At 40.2% G+C, this 20,000-nt stretch overlaps 1 protein-coding gene and 1 long non-coding RNA gene across 2 annotated transcripts in view; both read left to right on the plus strand.

Annotated features, from left to right (window-relative positions):
• Positions 1 to 2,142, plus strand: part of LOC138013743 (NLR family CARD domain-containing protein 3-like) — a 52,403-nt gene extending 50,261 nt beyond the window's left edge. The window contains exon 8 of the mRNA XM_068860818.1: positions 1 to 2,142. This exon is cut by the window's left edge and continues 2,620 nt beyond it. Within this exon, the coding sequence (XP_068716919.1) occupies positions 1 to 556 (556 nt within the window). The 3' untranslated portion in view covers positions 557 to 2,142.
• A 7,198-nt stretch (positions 2,143 to 9,340) lies between these two features.
• LOC138060714 (uncharacterized) lies at positions 9,341 to 11,725 on the plus strand. Its single transcript, XR_011134409.1, has 3 exons — positions 9,341 to 9,412; positions 9,958 to 10,018; positions 11,445 to 11,725. It is a non-coding gene; the product is annotated as an uncharacterized lncRNA (long non-coding RNA).
• Positions 11,726 to 20,000: the final 8,275 nt, after the last annotated feature.

A 20,000-nucleotide genomic window follows, 5' to 3' on the forward strand; every position in this document is an offset into this window, starting at 1 on the left:
ACTCAAAGATGTTAATTGTGAACTCACTCAGCTGAACCTCGAGATAAACGAGATAGGAGATCATGGAGCAGCACACCTGAGTGAAGCACTCAAAGATGTTAATTGTAAACTCACTCAGCTGGACCTCGTGCGTAACGAGATAGGAGATCAAGGAGCAGCACACCTGAGTGATGCACTCAAAGATGTTAATTGTAAACTCACTCAGCTGGACCTCGGGCATAACAAGATAGGAGATCAAGGAGCAGCACACCTGAGTGATGCACTCAAAGATGTTAATTGTAAACTCACTCAGCTGGACCTCAATGTTAACCGGATAGGAGATCAAGGAGCAGCACACCTGAGTGATGCACTCAAAGATGTTAATTGTAAACTCACTCAGCTGGACCTCCGGAGAAACGAGATAGGAGATCAAGGAGCAGCACACCTGAGTGATGCACTCAAAGATGTTAATTGTAAACTCACTCAACTCTACCTCGGTTGTAACAAGATAGGAGATCAAGGAGCAGCACACCTGAGTGATGCACTCAAAGATGTTAATTGTGAACTCGTTATCTAATCCTCCACCGTAACAATATAAATGGTCGAGGAGCATCAGGCTTGAGAAGTGCTCTCCAAGATGTCAATGGTAAACTCACTCCGGGGGACCTCTTGGGTAACAATATAGGAGATCAAGGAGCAGCACTCCTGAGTGTTGCGCGTAAAGATGTCAATTTTGAAGTCATATTCGTTGAGTTTTCCGGCTTTTTTTATTAAATCCGCCGTATTATAAGTCACTTCGCAATACATTACTGCCACTCGTCATCCTTACTTTATATTTCTGTCTTTTTTCCTTTGACCAGACCTGGACTCGAACAATTGGAAGCAGTTTAATCAATGTATTGCGACAAGTGTGTTTCATTTGATTCGTGATATATGACAAACGATACACGTTGGCTCAAAAAACTGCATTTTGTGAGACAACGTAGACCTTACGAGTTGGATTCACTTTCTTTCCCCAAGTAGCCCTCCAACGCAAATAAAATACAACCCCAAGTTCAAACTTCATACTGAAAGTTGAAATGAGGATGCCCAAGTGAAAACAATGCAATTCACATCCGTTTGTAACACCCAGAAATTTACACTTTAAATAAGGGTGATCACCCACGAAAGCAGTTTTACCGACTCCTGATAGTCACTTAGTCACGGTCAAGCTAGATGATGTGAGCGTGGCCAGTGTTTGTTTGTTTTTGTTTTTTTTTTAACTAGAAACAGTCATTAAAATCAAATATATAGATTTAGCCAAGCCTGAGAGCGGAGCTCTCCGGGTTATTTATTCTTATTGGCTGTACGGTTAGTGAAAATAAAGGGTTTTGGAATTGTCAATGTTTAAAGAACGAGCAAGATATATTTTTGAGTGCCTCGGCAGTTGGTCGATGAAATTCAGTGTCAAAGAACGAGTAAGGTATATCTTTGAGTGTCTCCGCGGCTCGTTGGTGAAATTTAATGTTCAAACCAGGCTTTAGAAAATGTTTCCCAAAGCAAAAGGGAGAAATTTGATCGGCATGTGATGGAGTACGAAAACAAAGAAGAAAAACAATAGTCTTCCTGTCTTTCGTTTTCGTTCGACACATCTTGAGATAATGAGCAAAGCTCTCGACGGCGCGCGTAAATGTCAACCAATGGAAAAGTTTCGTGATTACGCTTGCTATTTATTATTACAAGCCTGACACTTTTTTGCGACTGTAAGTAACTGTCTGGAGAACAATGGCCATTCTGCGCGATGTTTTGTTTCTGCACTTACCCCGAAGTTAATAGAAAAAAAAGAAACGAAAAAGCCATATTGGATATGGTCAGAGAGTAACGCCATAACCCACTTTAATAACGGACAAAAAAGGAGCATAGCCAACAGCAAGGATAAATAAACTAAGGATACTTGTAAGCGTACCAGGGTGGCCAGAAAAAAAACCTGCCCCCAAAAACCCCCTAGGGAAAAAGGGGACAGGGAATCTGGGACGGGCCAGGCACAATTCACGTCCCCCGTTAGGACTCTAAATAAACAAGAGGCTACAATTAGCCTATACTCGGGCCTGCAAAAAACAAAAACTACAGTGGTGTATTGTCAATTTAGCACTAAGCTCAGTAAAGAGAGAAGTCTGTCCTCCATCGGCCTTACATTGCGCTTCTCATGATGTTCGAATGTGTACGTAGTGAATACCGGGACCTAACCTACGATCAGGAAAACTTATCTTTAGAGGGCGGAAAAGGTACGCCTTAATGCATTTTTGATAACGAGTCGTCTGCCGCTCACCAGTCAAGAGTGATGTTATCATGTGTCACGCTATAAATGTGAACCAATCAGATTTTACCGGAAATTACCTGCACGTTGCGATTCAAGGAAAGACGCGACAAAAACAAAATAGAACTCTAGCTGGAATGTCTGCGAAGTGAGACTTTATCCATACAATAAATGCTACTTCTACAAATCCTGCTTGACAGTTAATGCGGTTTCTCTGTTCAACCCATCAAGGAACAAAGAATTTCAAGGTAAAGTCGGAGAAAAACCGAATACTTCATGTTATCATCAGGAGACATCAACAGTACAATGAGCTTTATTTAAGAGCAAATGCCCACAAAATTCAAATATAGTCCGGTAAGACTTGAAAATTTAAATTCGCCCTATTTTTGCATATAAGTAGGCCTCAGTAAAAGTAAAAACGCCAGGCGTTTTCTTTCCTTACATATTTCGGTATTTCCGAGAAAAACAACATTTTCGATTTCACGTCCTGGGATCAAGTTAGCGAGTCCCAACCGGGCTGAAAACCGACCACTTTCATTCGCTTCGCGTGTCGCATTTATCGAATGCAGAAAAGTTGTAATACAACCAACTTTTTTGCTTAACTCATCCTTGTCCAGAAAAGCAGAATTACAGAAAAATTGGATTAATCTAACTATTTGGCGGTTAACAAAAGTAGAGTGTTCTCAGACGTAGAGTTCGACGGTGGGTGAAAAGAATTGACATTTTGACCATGTGCCATTTCTCGGAATTCCAAAAGATTTTAGTTTCTAACAATATAAGGATAGGTCTTCCAATATATGTAAAGTTTAGTTTGGGCAAATGAATAAGCACTCGTCAAAAAATTATTCAAATCGTACAGAAAAATCAAAATCACGCCAGTAGTCGAATGCGTTACCAAACATTACCCCCGTATTTATAATTAACTAGACCCTCCGTGAGGGTACACTGGGTTGCCTGTGGTACGTGAACCGTTCCAGACAAATTTTTCAAGTTGTGGGGTCATTAAGACCATGTAAGGGGTCACCCAGAAGTCATACCAGCAGAGGCCCTTTGGCTCACAGGTTCTCACACGTTCGTACGACGAAACATATCTGTCCTTGCGTAATATGTAGCTCTAACAGTGCACGATATTGTTTTGGTATTCTCTAGCATTGTAGTTAAGTGCCATGGTAGAAGCCTTTGGTAAATAACCTGAGAAGACATGTGGCTAAAGTACTGAACCCAGAAAGATTGAAGAAAATAAATGGGAAGTGAGAAACACTGGCTTCTGGGCTGACATGTTGATAAACTTCTTTTCACCACAAGTTTACGCGTGCCCTCTGAGCATCTGACATATACCCCTTCGTAAAACAGAAGCATTGGACCGAAAATACTATTAACGTTAACAAATGCAAATTCAGCAAGGTACAGATTTTGTTAGCTTGCTTTATGCAAAAACAAATACTGATGCAAAAGTTAATAAAAATTGATACACAGTTTTTAGAAAGAGCAGAAGGAAGTTTCCAGGACGGTCACTCGAGAATAACATATTTACAACATGAAAACAACATTAATTTTGAACCGTGAATATAGAATATAAACAGTTACGATCAGCGACAAACATTTTTGGAGATTTTTGCTACGTTCAATTTTGTTATTGTACATTTTGGCTGCACAAATAAATCGCAAATCGAAAGTGACATCGCCGGAATTCAGCGGGCGCCGTGATTAAGTTACCGCGGCATGTTTACTTGCCAAACAGTGAAGCATCTGTGTCGAGTGATGGCAAGATACCGGGTTTTAGTAAGTTTCTTTTTCCGTCAAGTGTTAAAAAGTTTGACAATAAATGAGCGAATTCAAAACAAAGATCACAATCGCCCACCATTGTTTCTGCAAAGTCAAAAATTTACCCTCCAAGACGAGGTTATTTATCACCAGGTAATTCCATCATTTTGGAAATAGCAGCTACTTTATTCACCGGCGTCACAATTTTTTGCTGATTTTGGGGCTCATTTTGTTGAAACTCAAGCACGCTTCCAACAAACCTGTTTATTTTCATGAAACCTTTCCTGCTTACAGAGCAATACTAAAATTATCCTCCCGTATCACGTTTCAACCTTAAGCTCGAAAATTCAATACACAACATGATATTATAATTCAGAAAGGCAGAAAATAACACAGAATCCTTTTCCAGCAAACATTTTATTGAAACAAACAACATAAGATGCACTAAAACGCCATTCGCGTTGCAATGACTTTCCATTGCTGCTTAACGAGAGTAACAAACTCACGAGGCAGAATGTATATTTATATTTAATTAAGTTAGCACAACACAAAAACGCTAACCTGATTTTGACGCGAAAATGCTTTACTATTGCCATAAAAACTATCCAGTTAAGCTCGCATATTATAAAACATGATGAATTCATAAAGGCCACCTTTTCCAGCGAACAATTTTTTGAAACAAACAACATATTTGCTCTTAGAGGCGAAAACCTCTTCCTATTTCATTGTGTGCGTGAAGACAAGAAACTGAATCGTATCAAATTACCATGTACTTCAGGTTCAAACCCTTTCCTGAAGAACATTTTCCTTGAATAACGAGAAAATGCTTTACTATTGCCATAAAAACTATCCAGCACACATATCATAAAACATGATGAATTCGTAAAGGCCACCTTTTCCAGCGAACAATTTTTTGAAACAAACAACATATTTGCTATTAGAGGCAAAAACCCCTTCCTATTTCATTACGTGCGTGAAGAAAAAAAACTCAATTGTGTCAAATATGCGCAATATTACAAGAGATCAAACCGTTTCCATGAGGAACCTTTTCCTTGAATAATGAAGCACAAAATAGACGACAAGCTTCCTTTCAAATAATTCTTGGCTGTCACATTTCCAATTTTTTTTACCTGAAGACTGTGCAGAGTTGATCACAGATCCACTCACTTAAGGTGTTCGATTCGTTCTCTGTCTTTGTTGAACCCATAAGTTACCAGAGAATTTTCCATTTGGTTTCATTGTTCTACATAACAGCACATTTGGTAAATATTATTTTAGAAATGCAGCTCACTTTGATTTCTGCTCGACGGGCGACAGATTGTTGTCGAAGTCCATTACTCGTCGCTTTTGAGATTCCAGGTGTTGGTTTTCACCGCCTGCCTAGTTTATCCAACTGACTTTCCATTCTTGAGCTCCATAAGGGTATATTTTGTTTAAGGATCCACTAAAACATGACTTTCGACGCCATTGCAGGCTACAATAGGTTAATGATTCTACTGTGACCACCAGAGAAATCTACACAGTTCCTCTACCCTCTCGATCCTAAGAAAATACGCGCAGAAGGCTCTATGCACAAAGATACCACTTACCAGGGAAGTGACAGGCAAGACTTTTACCGACACGGAAGAAAAAAAGAAAAATAACACCGAACAAATGCCATCCACTTTTTGACTGGGATTGCCATACGGCAACCCAGTAATAAAATCCCTGCAACATAAATATGTTCACTTTAGCTCGGATATGATATCTTGACTGTCAAACAACGTTTCTCTCCAGTCATTTCTTCAATGGCGTTCCGCTAAGTTTGTAAGACAAGAACCTCCGTAACGGGCATCTGTTTGGTAGATTTAACCACAAAAAGCGATTTTGCGAAGTCCCTATGCAACCTGTACCTTGGTGGTTCATTGTATTGCTCAATAGAATCACTCAACCTGCTTTGAAGCAGAAATAGCCAGTGACATTTTTTTTTGTATATTCATTTCATACTATTGACCATGCGACAAAAATGTTGGTTTTTTTTTAGATTTAATTAACTAATACCAAATAAAGTAAACAAAGTCCTTTTTCCCACGAGAAATTTGTGCAAAGCCGCTGTTAAAATCATGGCAGTTTCGTGTTCTTTTAAAGCAATAGTTGGTGGTCGTTGTTCTCACGATCGACACGACCATAGCAAATTATGCATCAGTCAATTCAAGCCGTTCCCCACCCCCATCCCCCCCGGGCTAATCCCCGGGCATTAGCATTTTCTTAAAAAATAGGCAAATTCCCCCACATAAGCTGTCTAAAATGGCCCGGGAGGGGATGAAGAAAGAGGGCAAATGCGCCGTCCCCGGGATCATTGCCTTCCAACACCTCTGCAGTTTTTTTATCAATCATTGAATAAAACGTTCAACTGTTCAGTCAGTTTTTGCGTGCCTCGGAACAATTCAGATATGAAAATCCGAATCCAAGATTCATCCAATTAGGTCGCTGGGATAAGAAATACGAATTTCCATAACAAAAACAAACGGTCTAAAAGCCTGTCGGTTGAAGGTGGGCCTTTAAGCATTTTTATTATATTTATACCTTTGTAACGCTGACTTTTCGAACCTAAGTAATATCAGTATGGAGATGGCGGATACAATGATAATATTCCCTTGGTCACGCAAAGGCAGCCCAAGCTCGGTAAACGATTTATAGACTTTGTATGGGAAAATTAACTTTGAGCTTATAAATGCTCAAAAAAGCTGTAAATGTAGAAATAAACTTCGCTTACATCTACGTTCAGTTGTCCTCTTCTTTTCTGTGCAATCGGAGGGCAAACTGTGTCCGTTTTAGACGGCTTTGTGGCTTACGAATTTTTGCGATGTCGCCAGTTGTCATTTCCCGTCATAAGCGAATCTGACAACTAACGACAAGTTTATTTCTACATTTACAGTTTATTTGGGCATTTATAAGCTCAAAGTTAATTTTCCCATACAAAGTCTATTTAACAATTATTCCTCGAGCCCGAATGGGCTCTGAGTCAATAGCCCATGAGGCCGAAGGCCGAATGGGCTATTGACTCCGAGGCCATGAGGGCGAGAGGAATAATTGACTCCGAGGCCATGAGGGCGAGAGGAATAATTGTTTTAGTAAAATCAAGAGAAAATGAGGGGACAGAGAAGGAGGCTCCCGGTCCAGCCCTTGGGATATGTCATGTCCACGAAAGTTATTTTTAGACGAGCGGAAGTCTTCCGAGACGTCCGCATGGAGGCCAACCTCGGTCCGATTTTTGAAAGAAAATATATATTCATCAGCCTTCCACGTGCGCCATCAATTTTCTCTTTTCACTAAGAACCTGAGAGCGATGCAAGACTTCATGCGGACATCTCAGAAGGCAGACTTCCGCTAGAACAAAGACTTCCTCGCGTCTAAAAATAACTTTCGTGGACTTAACATATCCCGGCCAACGCCTTGAGCCTCCCTCTCTGTCCCCTCATTTTCTCTTGGTAAAATCCAACTAGTTGGTCAAAAAAATATCGAGACAAAACATCTTTCGCTGGTTAAAGCTAGACTTTAATCGTTGTTTTGGTTTTCAAAGCCGGCGCTTTTCGCTACTAGTGGGCTATAACAAATAGCCTTCTAGTAGCTCAACCAATCAGAACGCAGCATTGATAATAGACCACTAGTTGGATTTTACTAAAATAGTATCCCGAGCTTGGTCTGCCTGTGGATCACGCACTCTAAACCGCTGGCGTGATTTTGTGTCTAGGTAAGCGATTTTGAATGAATTTTTTGACGACTGCCAATCATTTGCCCAAACTAAATTTTACATATTTTGAAAGACCTACCCTTCCTTAATTAAAATCCTTAATCTCATGAAATTCGGTGATATGGCACATGGTCAAAAAATCAGTTCTTCCCACCGGTCTGGAGGTTAAATCGAAAATGTTGTTCTTCTCGGAAATACAAACCTATTCCGAGGTAAAAAACACAGCCTGCTTGTATTCTTGCTAGGGGCTAGCTATATGCAAAAGGGGAGCGAAATTTAATTTTGTTTGATTCTTGTGGGAATTTGCTCTTAAGTCCTCCGCTAAAGGGCAAAGCAAAACCTAGTTACTTCTGGTTTTCTGGAAAAATATCAACATTTTGGTATCCAGATTTGAGATCCCAGGTTAAGAGCCAATGCCCTTACTGAAGAACGAGCGAGCGAAGGTCCTCGTAGCTAAACTTAGAACGAACGAGATAGCAATTAACGTGCCTAAAATTGATTATCAAGCGAAGCTTCTTGCCTTCCGCAACCGTCCAAGGGTTAACGCAAAAAGGAAGCTCACTATGCTCCACGATACAGCCATTGTCCAAAAGCTCAGAAATTGCATGAACATTGAAGTCGGGATGTTTAAGAGCTGACGAATTATTGCTTTTAAAAAAACACGGGGCTGGATAACTGACAAAAGGAAGTCGATAGCCATCGGAAATGGTATCGAGAGTAAACTGAGGTGGATGCCCAAAAACTAACGGAGGAATTTAAACGGTCTTGGGCTCCTACACAAACATTGACAATAAAATAAAGCAAAAACGAAACTGTGGGTAGTAGGCGTTCACAAACCCGAAGGATGAATACGAACATAGTTAATAGATGTAGGAACAAGACACTTATATAACCTTATGCAAAATGCTTGACACCGCTTAAATACCTGGACACAAACAGACACCATAATACACCTACATGTAATTAACGGTATAAGAGCGTGCAGAAAACAAACATCTGCTAAACTGCGTAACGCAGGTAGTTTGGTATTCTTTACTATTCTTGAAAACAAAAGGCTCTGACAAACCCCTGAGCAGTTTTACTTCTTAACAAGAGGATTACACAGACCCAGAAAGAATTTTACAGATGTAGCATTTCAAGAGAAGGTTATGATTAGGTAGCGTCTTTGTCGACCTTCGATCTTGTAAACATTGCCTCTGGGGTGTTACAACATGTGGACGAAGGAGTATTTCGATAGCCGTGCCGAGCTAAACAGGACACAGCTTTCTATTGGGAGACATTCCTAGACTGTCTATTTTCAGTAATGTTATAACCAGTATGACGTCAATATACATTTAGTTAAGTATACAGGATTAGAGATGTGCTTTCGTTTTACGTTGAGTGATTTGAATGCGTTTCAAATTGCTGCATTTTCCATAAGGGCTACAAGTTTATTAATGCCGTACTAACAAAAGGCTTTTGTGCTGGTATGTACTACCCTCGTTAAATGAAGCCGTTACTTACTTCATTACTTACTTACCCTCAAAGCACAATTTAGAGAGGTTAACCGTTACATTTTGATTTTCATGGGTTTGTTGATGGCATATTTTGCAGTGAAGTTGGCAATATATGGTAAATATCTTTCTTCAAAAAGTATGAAGGTACATTCTACACCACTTCAATTTAGCACGGTTTCCATAGCAATTATAAAGGTATTCCCTTTTTTTCATATCTCAGTGCTCTCCAGTAAAACGACGATAACGTAAATATTTAAGTAACGATAACAGTAACCAAGAAAACAGATGAATTTTCGTTGGCATCTTGTTTATTGATATCAGAGGCAGCAAAGATTTAGGCCGTAGAGAAGAGTGGCCGGAAGGCTCGCTCCCTGCAAGTAATTTGCCCAGCACGTTTACTGCGGAGTTTTGAGTAGGTTAGGGCGCTTTCCTTGAGATCTGGAGATCCCAGGTTCAAGACCCTTTCTATTTGATTATGTGTAGTCCCTAAATCATCTTTTCAGCTGCCCTTGTAAATAGCCGACTGGTTTGCCGCCAGCTACAAGTAACCCAGGCTCAATATTAGTGACAATGTAGAGTTACTTTCTAAGGGGAAATACAAGACCCATACGGAGCGAAGTTCAAGTCTAGAAATTTGTAAAAAACATTGCGAATAAAATCGATGAAACTTACTACATGGTTTGTTGCAGTTGTCCGTAACACGGAGTTTCAGAAAAATAAGGTCCACTTCCATACAAGGAAAACGGAAAGGTAGGCAGCTGATAGCGCCATTTTAGCTCCGATCGACTCAAACCCAACACGATTTTTGTCGCAAAAACGCAAAAAAACGCATCTGGTTCGTAGAATAAGAGATGTCCGGAACTCTGAAACCACTAAAGGCTGTCCTCCTTGCTGAGCGAAGACAGCAGGCTCCGTGAAACTCTTACATCGACCTTTCAAAATGAATGTCGGTATGCGTGGGGATCACAGCCTGGTCAGTTTGAAAACGAAGGTCAAACCTGGGGCGCTTGATGACGGGTAAAATATGTCCCTGACATATGGCAAGTCCCTGATTCGTGAGTTTACAGGTAAGGGGTTTGTTAGGAATTATGACAACAGATTTCTGGAAGATTTAAGCCTGGTTTTCACTCGCGACGCAAACACAAGCATAAGTAGCTTATGCTAAGTGAAAATGAACGTCGACATAAGCATCAAGATCAACCACGGCATCCGCCATTTTGTTGAAATATTTAGACGCGAGGAATCTGGAACGAGGGCTTTAATTGGCCGGACGTAGCAAATTGCTTCCATGTTTCGTTTTCACACGACGAAAGCCAACGCAATTATAAGCGCAAGCACACTGAAGGGAAAGGAAAAAAGTTGATGCTTGATGCAGTTGATGCAAACCCCATTTTCACGGTGAAATAAGCGCTCTTATGCTTGCTCCTGTGCTTGCGTCGCTAGTGAAAACCAGGCTTTACCGCGGATGCTAAGCCTCGAGGTTTGCCAATGATTCCTCGGAAAGGCAACTCAAACGTCACAATTAGGATAACAGGGAACTTAAGCAAGCGACGTTTTTAGCCACAAACGGAAACCGGAAGTGAAAATTTGCTGGGAAAGCAGTCTCCGACAGATTTTTAAACTAATCGTCTCTAACAGTGAAAAGATACTTTAAAATATAAATGTGGTAGAGCCAAGACCAGTTTCAAAGGAAAAACACTCCACTTGCGGCTGCCATCTGTGGCTAAAAAACCGTCGTCACGTGCTTAAGTTCCCTAATAAATGTTTTGTGCGTGGAGTGTACAAAATAGGTTAATTTAGTCACAATGAAACACTGAAGAAGAGCAGATTACTCTGTATAGGCTCGACAACTTCATTGAAAGAAGAAACATCTCTGATTAATGGCCTTCGAGTCAGTCCCTTACCTATCGCAGCAATCCACTCTCAGAATGCTGGAAGCGGCTATTTCAGAGACTGTATTTCGGTAAAATCCGGGAGAAGTTTTTCCCCGTACCCGCCTAGAAACTCTAGCCTCCGGCACTTGTGATGAGTTCCCCTTGTTGCACCCCTGCAAAGTAAAACAATTAGACTTTTGTCACAGAGTGTGTCGATCTGAATCATAAACGTGACTACAGATTACCGACCAAATGCTTGCAGACAAATACATATTCTCTTTATATTTATGACTCATTTATAGTGGAGAAGAAATGAGTGGAGGGGAGTGGTGAAGGGTCAGGTAAAGAAGAAATTGGAGGACATTAGGAGAGAAGAACATCAACGGGCACACATTGTCAGACATTACATTCCTAATCACGACAACATCGTCTGCACCTGCGGACGCCGCTGCAGAACGAAGGCAGGCCTCATGGCCCACCGAAAAGCACGTCAACCCCTTTGAGCATCACCTGCAGTCATTATCGATCACGATGGATTCCCGACGGCTTCTGAGCCTTATTTATTTTTTTCTTATGCCGTCAAGGCTTTGTTATATCGCTTGAATTACATAAACTTCTGTAAGACTATAGCAATTACGTACCTCCTGGGTTTTAATTAATTAAACCTCGTCCTCACCAGCGACGCATGCGTAGTTACGAGCAAAATAAAGAGCTAATCTATCTCTTTTGAACGATTAAGATTCTACTGAATTTCCATGCAACGTTGGTTATGTTTAAGTCGCGGCTAAGAAGGACCAGACTTGAAAGTACCGTGCATCCAATCGCCACATACTACTATCTCGCGAAATAAAATGGAACGTATTAATTAAAGAAAAAACACGCGAAACGATTTAATTTGCAAAAAATGTTTAGATACGTCTCAAATCTTCCGTCCTCACTTACAAAAAGATTAAAAGTACTGTCAAGATTAATAAGTTATAACGACCTAGAGAAGAATGTATAATGAACAACGAAATGAAGGCGAAAGTGATTCAGATTGACGTCCTTAACTTGTTGATTGAGGAGACTAGGATATTGCCAAGAGAACGTTTCTGTAGGTTGTTATGAGACCTTGTGAATTCAGACAGGTCTTTCAAGACCATTTGAAACGCTTTCCCAAACCAAATGCAGATGCTCTAACTTTTAGGGGTTAAAAGGGATTACAAGATTAACAGATCTCGAAAATGAATAAACCTTGAAATAAAATTGAAAGTTCAAGATCTCAGACAAATAAATTACGACTGACAAACCAACTCGCTGGGTAGTTTGTATCATGAGCACTGAAAACCTAGTACCATTACCAAATTCATCAACATAAGTATCCTCAGTCCAGGATTTCGTTTGAGGCCGGAAGCCGGACGTTTCATCCGGCTGTTTACCATTTCACGGTACTTTGACGTTATAAATTTGTACATTTCTTTGTTTCTTTTTTTTTTCCTCTTTCCTTTTTTTCTTTTTGAACTTGGGTATTTCAGGAAGCCATGGGTTGACTGAGAAACACAACACAGTCACTCGCAATAAATCCTTCAAACGAACAAGAAGTTACATCGCCTTATTTTGCTTACCAAACGGAATCATCAATCTGCCAGGCATTTCATACGTTTCTCCAATCTAAAGAATGTAAACAGCATTTCTGACAGTTTCAGTTATAGTAATTTACAGGGGACCCAGGCCTCCTTGAGGTTCGCTCCTAAGGCACTTGCAATCGACCTTACAACTGAAAATAGCCATGCATGTCGGGTACTTTCATTATCATATCCAGTACTTACATTCATTCATACATACATACATACTTAATTGACCGCTCCCCAAAGGGGCTTTTCAGGGCCAATGAAACACAACGAAACGACAGAACAACAACAACTGTTACGAATCCCAACTGGCCGGAGGCAAACCAGTTGGCTATTTACAAGTGCAGCTGGGAAGTTGAGCCAGGGACTACCAGGATCAAATTCAACGAGTGGTCAGAGCAGGTCTTGAACCCGGTATCTCCGGATCTCAAGGCAAGCGCCCTAACCACTGGGCCACACTGCCTCCTTAACTTTTACTTTGAAAAAACTATCGAAAAGCCTGCGTCACCAGTATCCTCCTCAGAGTCTTCGCTCTATTCACTAGACCCACAACCATAAGTGATTGCATTGGTTGCAGTGGGCTTAGGGAAGTCGATTCGTCCTATTGAAGCTTTATTAGACTGAGGTAGCTATAGGGATGCTGTAGGTAGGGCGTTTTGAGGTTCAAAAACAAGTCTGATAGCATCAGATAGTTGTCCTCACTCACACATGGCAGTGGCCAGGAACGCAAGAAGCTGGACCGCATGAAATATTTGATATCAGGAATTTTGAGCAGAACTACTTAACTTTACCATAGGAAATTAACGCTCCATGAAATTAAATTATTGGAAATTAACGCGACTTATATTTAAGCGAATTTAAACGACTTTCGAATAAAGAAAATTAACACGAAGGAGGAGGTAGAATTTCACAATAAAGGAAATTAACGCCATTAAGGTAATTCCCTTAAAAACGATGATTTTTGTCAAACTTGGCACAATGGAACGCAAGAAGACCGCATGAAATATTTGATATCAGGAATTTTAAGCAGAACTACTTTACCATAGGAAATTTTACGCTCCATGAAATTAAATTATTGGAAATTAACGCGACTTAAATTAAAGCGAATTTAAACGACTTTCGAATAAAGAAAATTAACACGAAGGAGGAGGTAGAATTTCACAATAAAGGAAATTAACGCCATTAAGGTAATTCCCTTAAAAACGATGATTTTTGTCAAACTTGGCACAATGGATATTCATGCGCAGGCCATTGAAAAAATGCAATAAAAAGAGGGGGTCACCGTGCTTGTTTTCGCGCTGCATGCCCTTTACTCTAAGTGTTTTTACCGAATCACGCGAGAAGCGTTCGAAACTTGATCAACCGGGAAAATTGTTCTTATATAGCATAAGCAAGTGAATATTACTGAAAACTTGACCCTTTTTTTTGTCCTGGCTACGTTGTTTCAGTAAATTGATTTCAAATTGCTCGTTCTTGCAAAGAAATGTAAGAAAACTGGACCGCTATATCATCACTTCACACTTAGTGCCTGGCTCCCAATGCACTTTCACGTCATTTTATATAAATAATACAACTTCTACCAACCAACTTTTTTTCTCCTTAAAATATGTTTTGCGTGTACCTATTACGAGTACATAACACCGTGCTCGATCAGGAGAAAAAAAACCATTCCTTGACAGATTTAGCTTGGCCTCAATGAAAATTCGCCATTTTATCAATGTGCGCGAGCCAATGCGCGTGCTAATGACGAAAAAAATTATGCGCAGTAAGGTTGCACAACGCAAAACCAGGGAATCACCCTAAGGGCCGATTTACACGATACGATTTTGTCGCATGCGACAAGCTCACGACAAGCCTACAACATGACTTACGATTGTCGCAGCGTTTTAAAACATGTTTTAAAATGCTACGACATTTTTTCTGACGTACACAACAATCGTAAATCATGTCGTGGGCCTGTCGTAAGCCGTTGTCGCATGCGACAAAATCGCACCGTGTAAATCGGCCTCAAGACACAGTTGGTGGTGACCACTGGAACAAATTTATTCAACATTTGATGCAAAAAAAAAATCACTGAACAAAACTGAGCCCTCTGTTCAACAAAATAGTCTTCAAAATGCTACTTAACGCAGGGGTTAACGAAAAGAAAAAAAGGTTGTACCTGATTCTAAGGTGTGATGAATGTCTGGAAAGGTTTCAAAATTAGGGTTAAAATAATGGAAACTAAGAGCGCGAAAGTTAACGCTGCACATAATTAGCGTTTAAATTAACGCGAATTTTAACAGTTCGCGTTAATTTCATGGATCGTTAATTTCCTATAATAAGATAGGTAATACCTGTTAGTATCACCCACCTAGTGGACTAACGCAAATCCTGCATTTTGATTGGCTACGCTACTAGAGGACTATTATTAAATAGTCCTCGAGTAGCGAACTTCAAGGCGTCAAAGCGTGACGTTTTCTTTCGTTTTATTCTCAAATAAATATTTTTTCAACTTGCATTTGCTAACTTTATTATTGCCTTTTCTGTCCGACGATTTGGGTGATACTAATTCAATTAGACTCTTCGCCCTCATGGGCTATTGGCCCTTGCGGGCTATGGGTCTAATTGTTGAATAACCTCTGACTGACCCGATTTTTATACACATATCTCTTCCTCCATATCTCATAAATGTGTATTAAGTGTAAAGAGTAAATAAAGTGTTGTTGTTTTGTTGTTGTTAATAATGCTCCCATTCGCAGCAAGGACTCCTTGTCTCCCATTCCCTGTGACAAAAGCCCAGTTCTCATTGACCAAATCCCATTTTCCCATCGAAAAATCTGGTAAATTGTCCCTTCATGACCCTCCCGTTAAGCCGGAGTGTATTTGCTCAAGTTAACAATTGATAAAGTCTGGAAAAGGAGTTTACAAAACTAATTAAGATATGTCGGTGTATTTGAACTCAAATTCTAGTTCGTTGTTTAAAATCATGCACAGCTGCTGTACAGGTGATTGACCAGTTACAAATTATCTAATACAGTTGACTATTACAATAATTCCAGGGAAAAGTATTCATGACAATGCGTCTTACATTCATTCACCCCAAATGTGACTTGCGCTGTTTCCGAAAATCTTTTGGTGGGAAGCATCAGTTCTTTTCAGCAATTTCAGAAAACTCCTTTTTCAAAAATTCTCCGCGACCAAACAGAGACTAGAGATTTTTACAAATAGAAGTTACGTATACCGCTGGGTATACGCGAGATCAGGAAAAGTAACGCGAAGCTGAGCGCCTTCTTTTTTCCTCTCAAGGTACTGCAATAATGGTTGCGAAAAAATTCCCAAGCGTATTCAAGGACCGAATGGATGCAACTTGTAGAATAGAAGGGCATTTTTAGATGGAATGTTTGCGCCTTTTAACTTTCTAAGAAAATACAAGCACGAGCATGCATGCATGACAACCTTTCCACACATGACCTTCTCGTGTTCGCTTTAGTTGAGGTCGGACTAAGGATTTACCAGATATGATTGCCGTTTATTTAAAGAGTTCTGAAGCGTCGTTTTAATTTTTGAAACAGAGAAGCAGTTCCTTGCACTGGTTTTGCGTATGAATTCTTATAACAAAAGAGACTGCGCACCTAATCGGCTAATTTCGCCCGCAAGCAAACGGGGCTTTCATTCTCACTCGGAGATATCATACTCCTTGTCGCTGTCATTTATAGTTTTGTTCCGCCGAATGAAAAATCCATTTTAATTTCCAACATACTCAATCGCTTATACTTTGCTAGTTAACTCACAATTTCTCTGGTAAACTGAACCCCCTCAAAGAGCAGTCGTGTTTGCGTCTCGTGGTTGAGTGCAGGCCTTTATCAGCTTTATCACCTTTGATGCATCTGCGAAACATTACTGCGAAAAGGTAATCATGTCTAAATTAAAGAAAGTTATGTCAAGGCTAAAAAATACCATGGATAGAAATAGTACGATCAGTGGATGGAAAGAGTTTTGTCATTGCTCAAAAAGGTTCTTTCATTAATGGAAAAAATACATTTGCCTTCTAACCCTAACCCATCACTTCGTAGTGATGAACAGCTCCAATAAACTTCGCAGTTGAACATCGGAAATTTCGGAAAGCATTCCTCTCATTGGCTGTAAAATCAAGCTGACGGTGCAAAATACGCTAGATTCGGACAAGGAGCGAAACTTAACAAGTACGTTCCAATCACTTATTGGCTTCCCAACTACAGCTTTGACAGTCTTTTGCGGGACATTATTGCCGGTTTGACTGTTGGCTTGATGGTTGTCCCCAAGCGCAACCTCGTTCCCAGGGTCTCTCATCTTGAGGTTGCCCCAAGCGTTCGCTTATGCTACTGTAGCTAATTTACCACTGCGATGTGGGCTGCATTCGGCGTATTTAGGATGTTTTGTGTATTGTATATTTGGTGGATGTAAAGATGTCTCCATCGGACGAAGAGCAATTACGTCACTTACGGTGAGCCAGTTCGACAGAGGGGAACCACTGTATGCCACAACATTGGCTTTATGCGGCGGAACGGTTTAATGTTTGTTGGGTGTCCTGCGCTTGCGTTTCCTGGTCCGATTAATTTCTGTACCAGTAATCAGTGGTTTTGTGTTGGCTGCAGCTATCACCATTGGCTTTGGTCGAGTGAAAAATCTGTTAGGATTAAAGCACGTACCAAGAGACTTCATCCCTCACGTTATTAACACTTTTAGGCATATTAAAGAAACTAATCCTTGGGACTTTTTGCTGGGGTTCTGCTGTATTTTGTTGTTGTTCTTCTTGAAGAAGATAAAATGGAAAGAGGATGAATATGTAACCACATTGCAGCGAGGCTGCAGGAAGTTCTTGCGGCTTTTATCCACAGCACGGAATGCACTGGTTGTTGTTCTGGCGGCCTCCATTGTGAGAGCAGTGGAATCGTTATCGGGCAATAGTGATATATTCACTTTGACAGAAGAAGTGGTAGGGGGTATTCCAGAATTTAAGGTAGGTGAAAAAACGTTTTTGCATATTGGTGAGAGTTATTTGGTTAACTTCTTTCCTTATTAAGGGCTCTTTAGGGACAATTAAGAACCAAATGAAATTAAATGAGTTAAAAATATGATAGCTGGCCATTTCCTAGGCTCGATTTCCGCCGCTCACTCGAGTTCGGGTATCCTCCCCGAGCAGAGACGGCTGGACGCGTGAGCGATAGATTGTGTCTGTGACGTAAATTCAAAATATAATTTATGCGAGTTAATAGTTTCGGGGAAATAGTATTAGACATCCCAAAAACACTGATTTTAAGAAAACAGAAATTACATAACAATGCTTAAAACGTCTGTGCGAAGTTTCCATATGATACGAGCTTGAGTTTGTGGTTAAATGATCAATGTGAGTTTGAATTCAACCAGTGAATCATGAACGAAATCTTCGGCTGCTTTAGCTCTCAGTCGACTTCATCGGCCCCCTCGTTTTGCCACCAATAAACTCAGCAGTTATTTCAATTGATCTTGAGCAATTTTACTTGCTCTTACATTAGCCAAGTATGAGGAGAAAATTGCAATAGCAATGAATTTGAAAGCCGTATTTTGACCTTGGCGCCAACTGGAAAATCAGTGAAGTTTGCGAACTCAGGCGGTAGAAAACGACACAATTCCCATTCTCCAGCTTCTTGAACACTTTTCGTTGTCGCAATCTTGGATGTTTCCTACCTTGAAAGCACTGTAAACCTCGAACAGGCCGGGTGAAAGAATACCTTCGCAGCCAAAACATATAATTTATGCCAGACGGATTTGTGCAGGCGAGTTTCTGATTGGCGGAGATTAACAATGGCTCACCTCACGCGTCCAGCCGAGATTTCGGGAGTGAGCGCTGGCTCATTTCCCGAAACAGCGGCTGGTAATCGAGCCTAGCCATTTCCAAAATTTACCTTAATGGTTGTATCCTGAGCTATACTAATTAAAATACGATCACATAAAAGTTTATGTTGATATGATCGCAGTTAATCTTTCTTTCCTTTATTCATTACTACACTTAGACTGTGCTATTATGTTTAATTGCTGCCCACTTCGAATAACTATGCCTCTAATTACACTGTAATTATGGGTAACAAACAATTATAATAAAATGCTGTTGCCGTTGCAATCCGGCGCAACTGGATTTCAAGTCAAGAGAAGCCAGCCATTCGAAAATTTTGCCCTTCTGCATTTTCCATGTTTTTTTATGCTTTCCCGACGACTTCATTTATCAGTTTGTGCATAAAGGACCACCCTCGGGATATCTGCGACATAAAGGTAGAGAACTGATACGGTTTGTAAATTCAGCATACGTACGGTTTCTAAGGACCGTTAAATGTCTAGTCGGCCCATATACGGACTGAAAAATGCATCTCATTAGTGGGACTACTTTCGATGTATTCGTTGTATTAAAATTCAGTGCTAAACAAAAGGTATCATCTCGAGGCTTCGGGGAATAAATACAAGGATTTTTATGAGTTTATTCCACAGAGCCTCGAGATGATGCCTTTTGTTCACGACTGAATTTTAATATATCAAAAGTGGGCTAATGACAGAAGTTTAACCTCTTAAAAGTATTTCGGCTTCAAAAACGTCTGTTAAGTTATTGAACTATTTATGTATGTATTACATATTACCATGTATGTAATAAATGTATAAATAGCTAGCCAGTTGTTTATTGTTAGAATGTGACAATGGCGATGTGGGGTGGGTTAAAAAAGATCAGAAGAAATTTAAAACCTCACGCTGAAAGAACGCTGTATCAGCTGATGCCCTTCGTTTAGTATGTGTAAGGCCAGATATATTATATCTTTGTTACAATTTTTATAAAACCAGTTGTCCTCTCACTTGCAAATTTAAAGTGTGAAATTTAAAGTTCTCATGTGCGGCGAAGAATTCTGTCACGTCAGTGACATATTACGGCTCAACGCAGTTTTTTCTCCCCAAGCGATAAATGAAAGAGAAAGAAATTGCACTCAATTGCAAATTTAATCTACAACCCAAAGAATGGATCATTTACTTTTTGTCAACCAGGACGAGCCTGTCAACGTCCAAAATTTGTTACTAGCTAAAAGTGCGAAAACACTGATACCCGTAAAAATGGGAGAAATTGGCTGATACGTGCGTGCTCGTGATCGAAATGTCAACTGCTTCCGAGTATTAAAGCCGCGAAGGTTACGCAAGTGAAAAATCCACCATTCACCTTTTGGGGCCTTCAGGAATAATTTTACTTTGGTTTTGGGGTTTGGCCATGGG

This window comes from Montipora capricornis, chromosome 8 (genome assembly GCF_036669925.1).
Source record: "Montipora capricornis isolate CH-2021 chromosome 8, ASM3666992v2, whole genome shotgun sequence".
Classification (NCBI taxonomy): Eukaryota; Metazoa; Cnidaria; class Anthozoa; order Scleractinia; family Acroporidae; genus Montipora; species Montipora capricornis.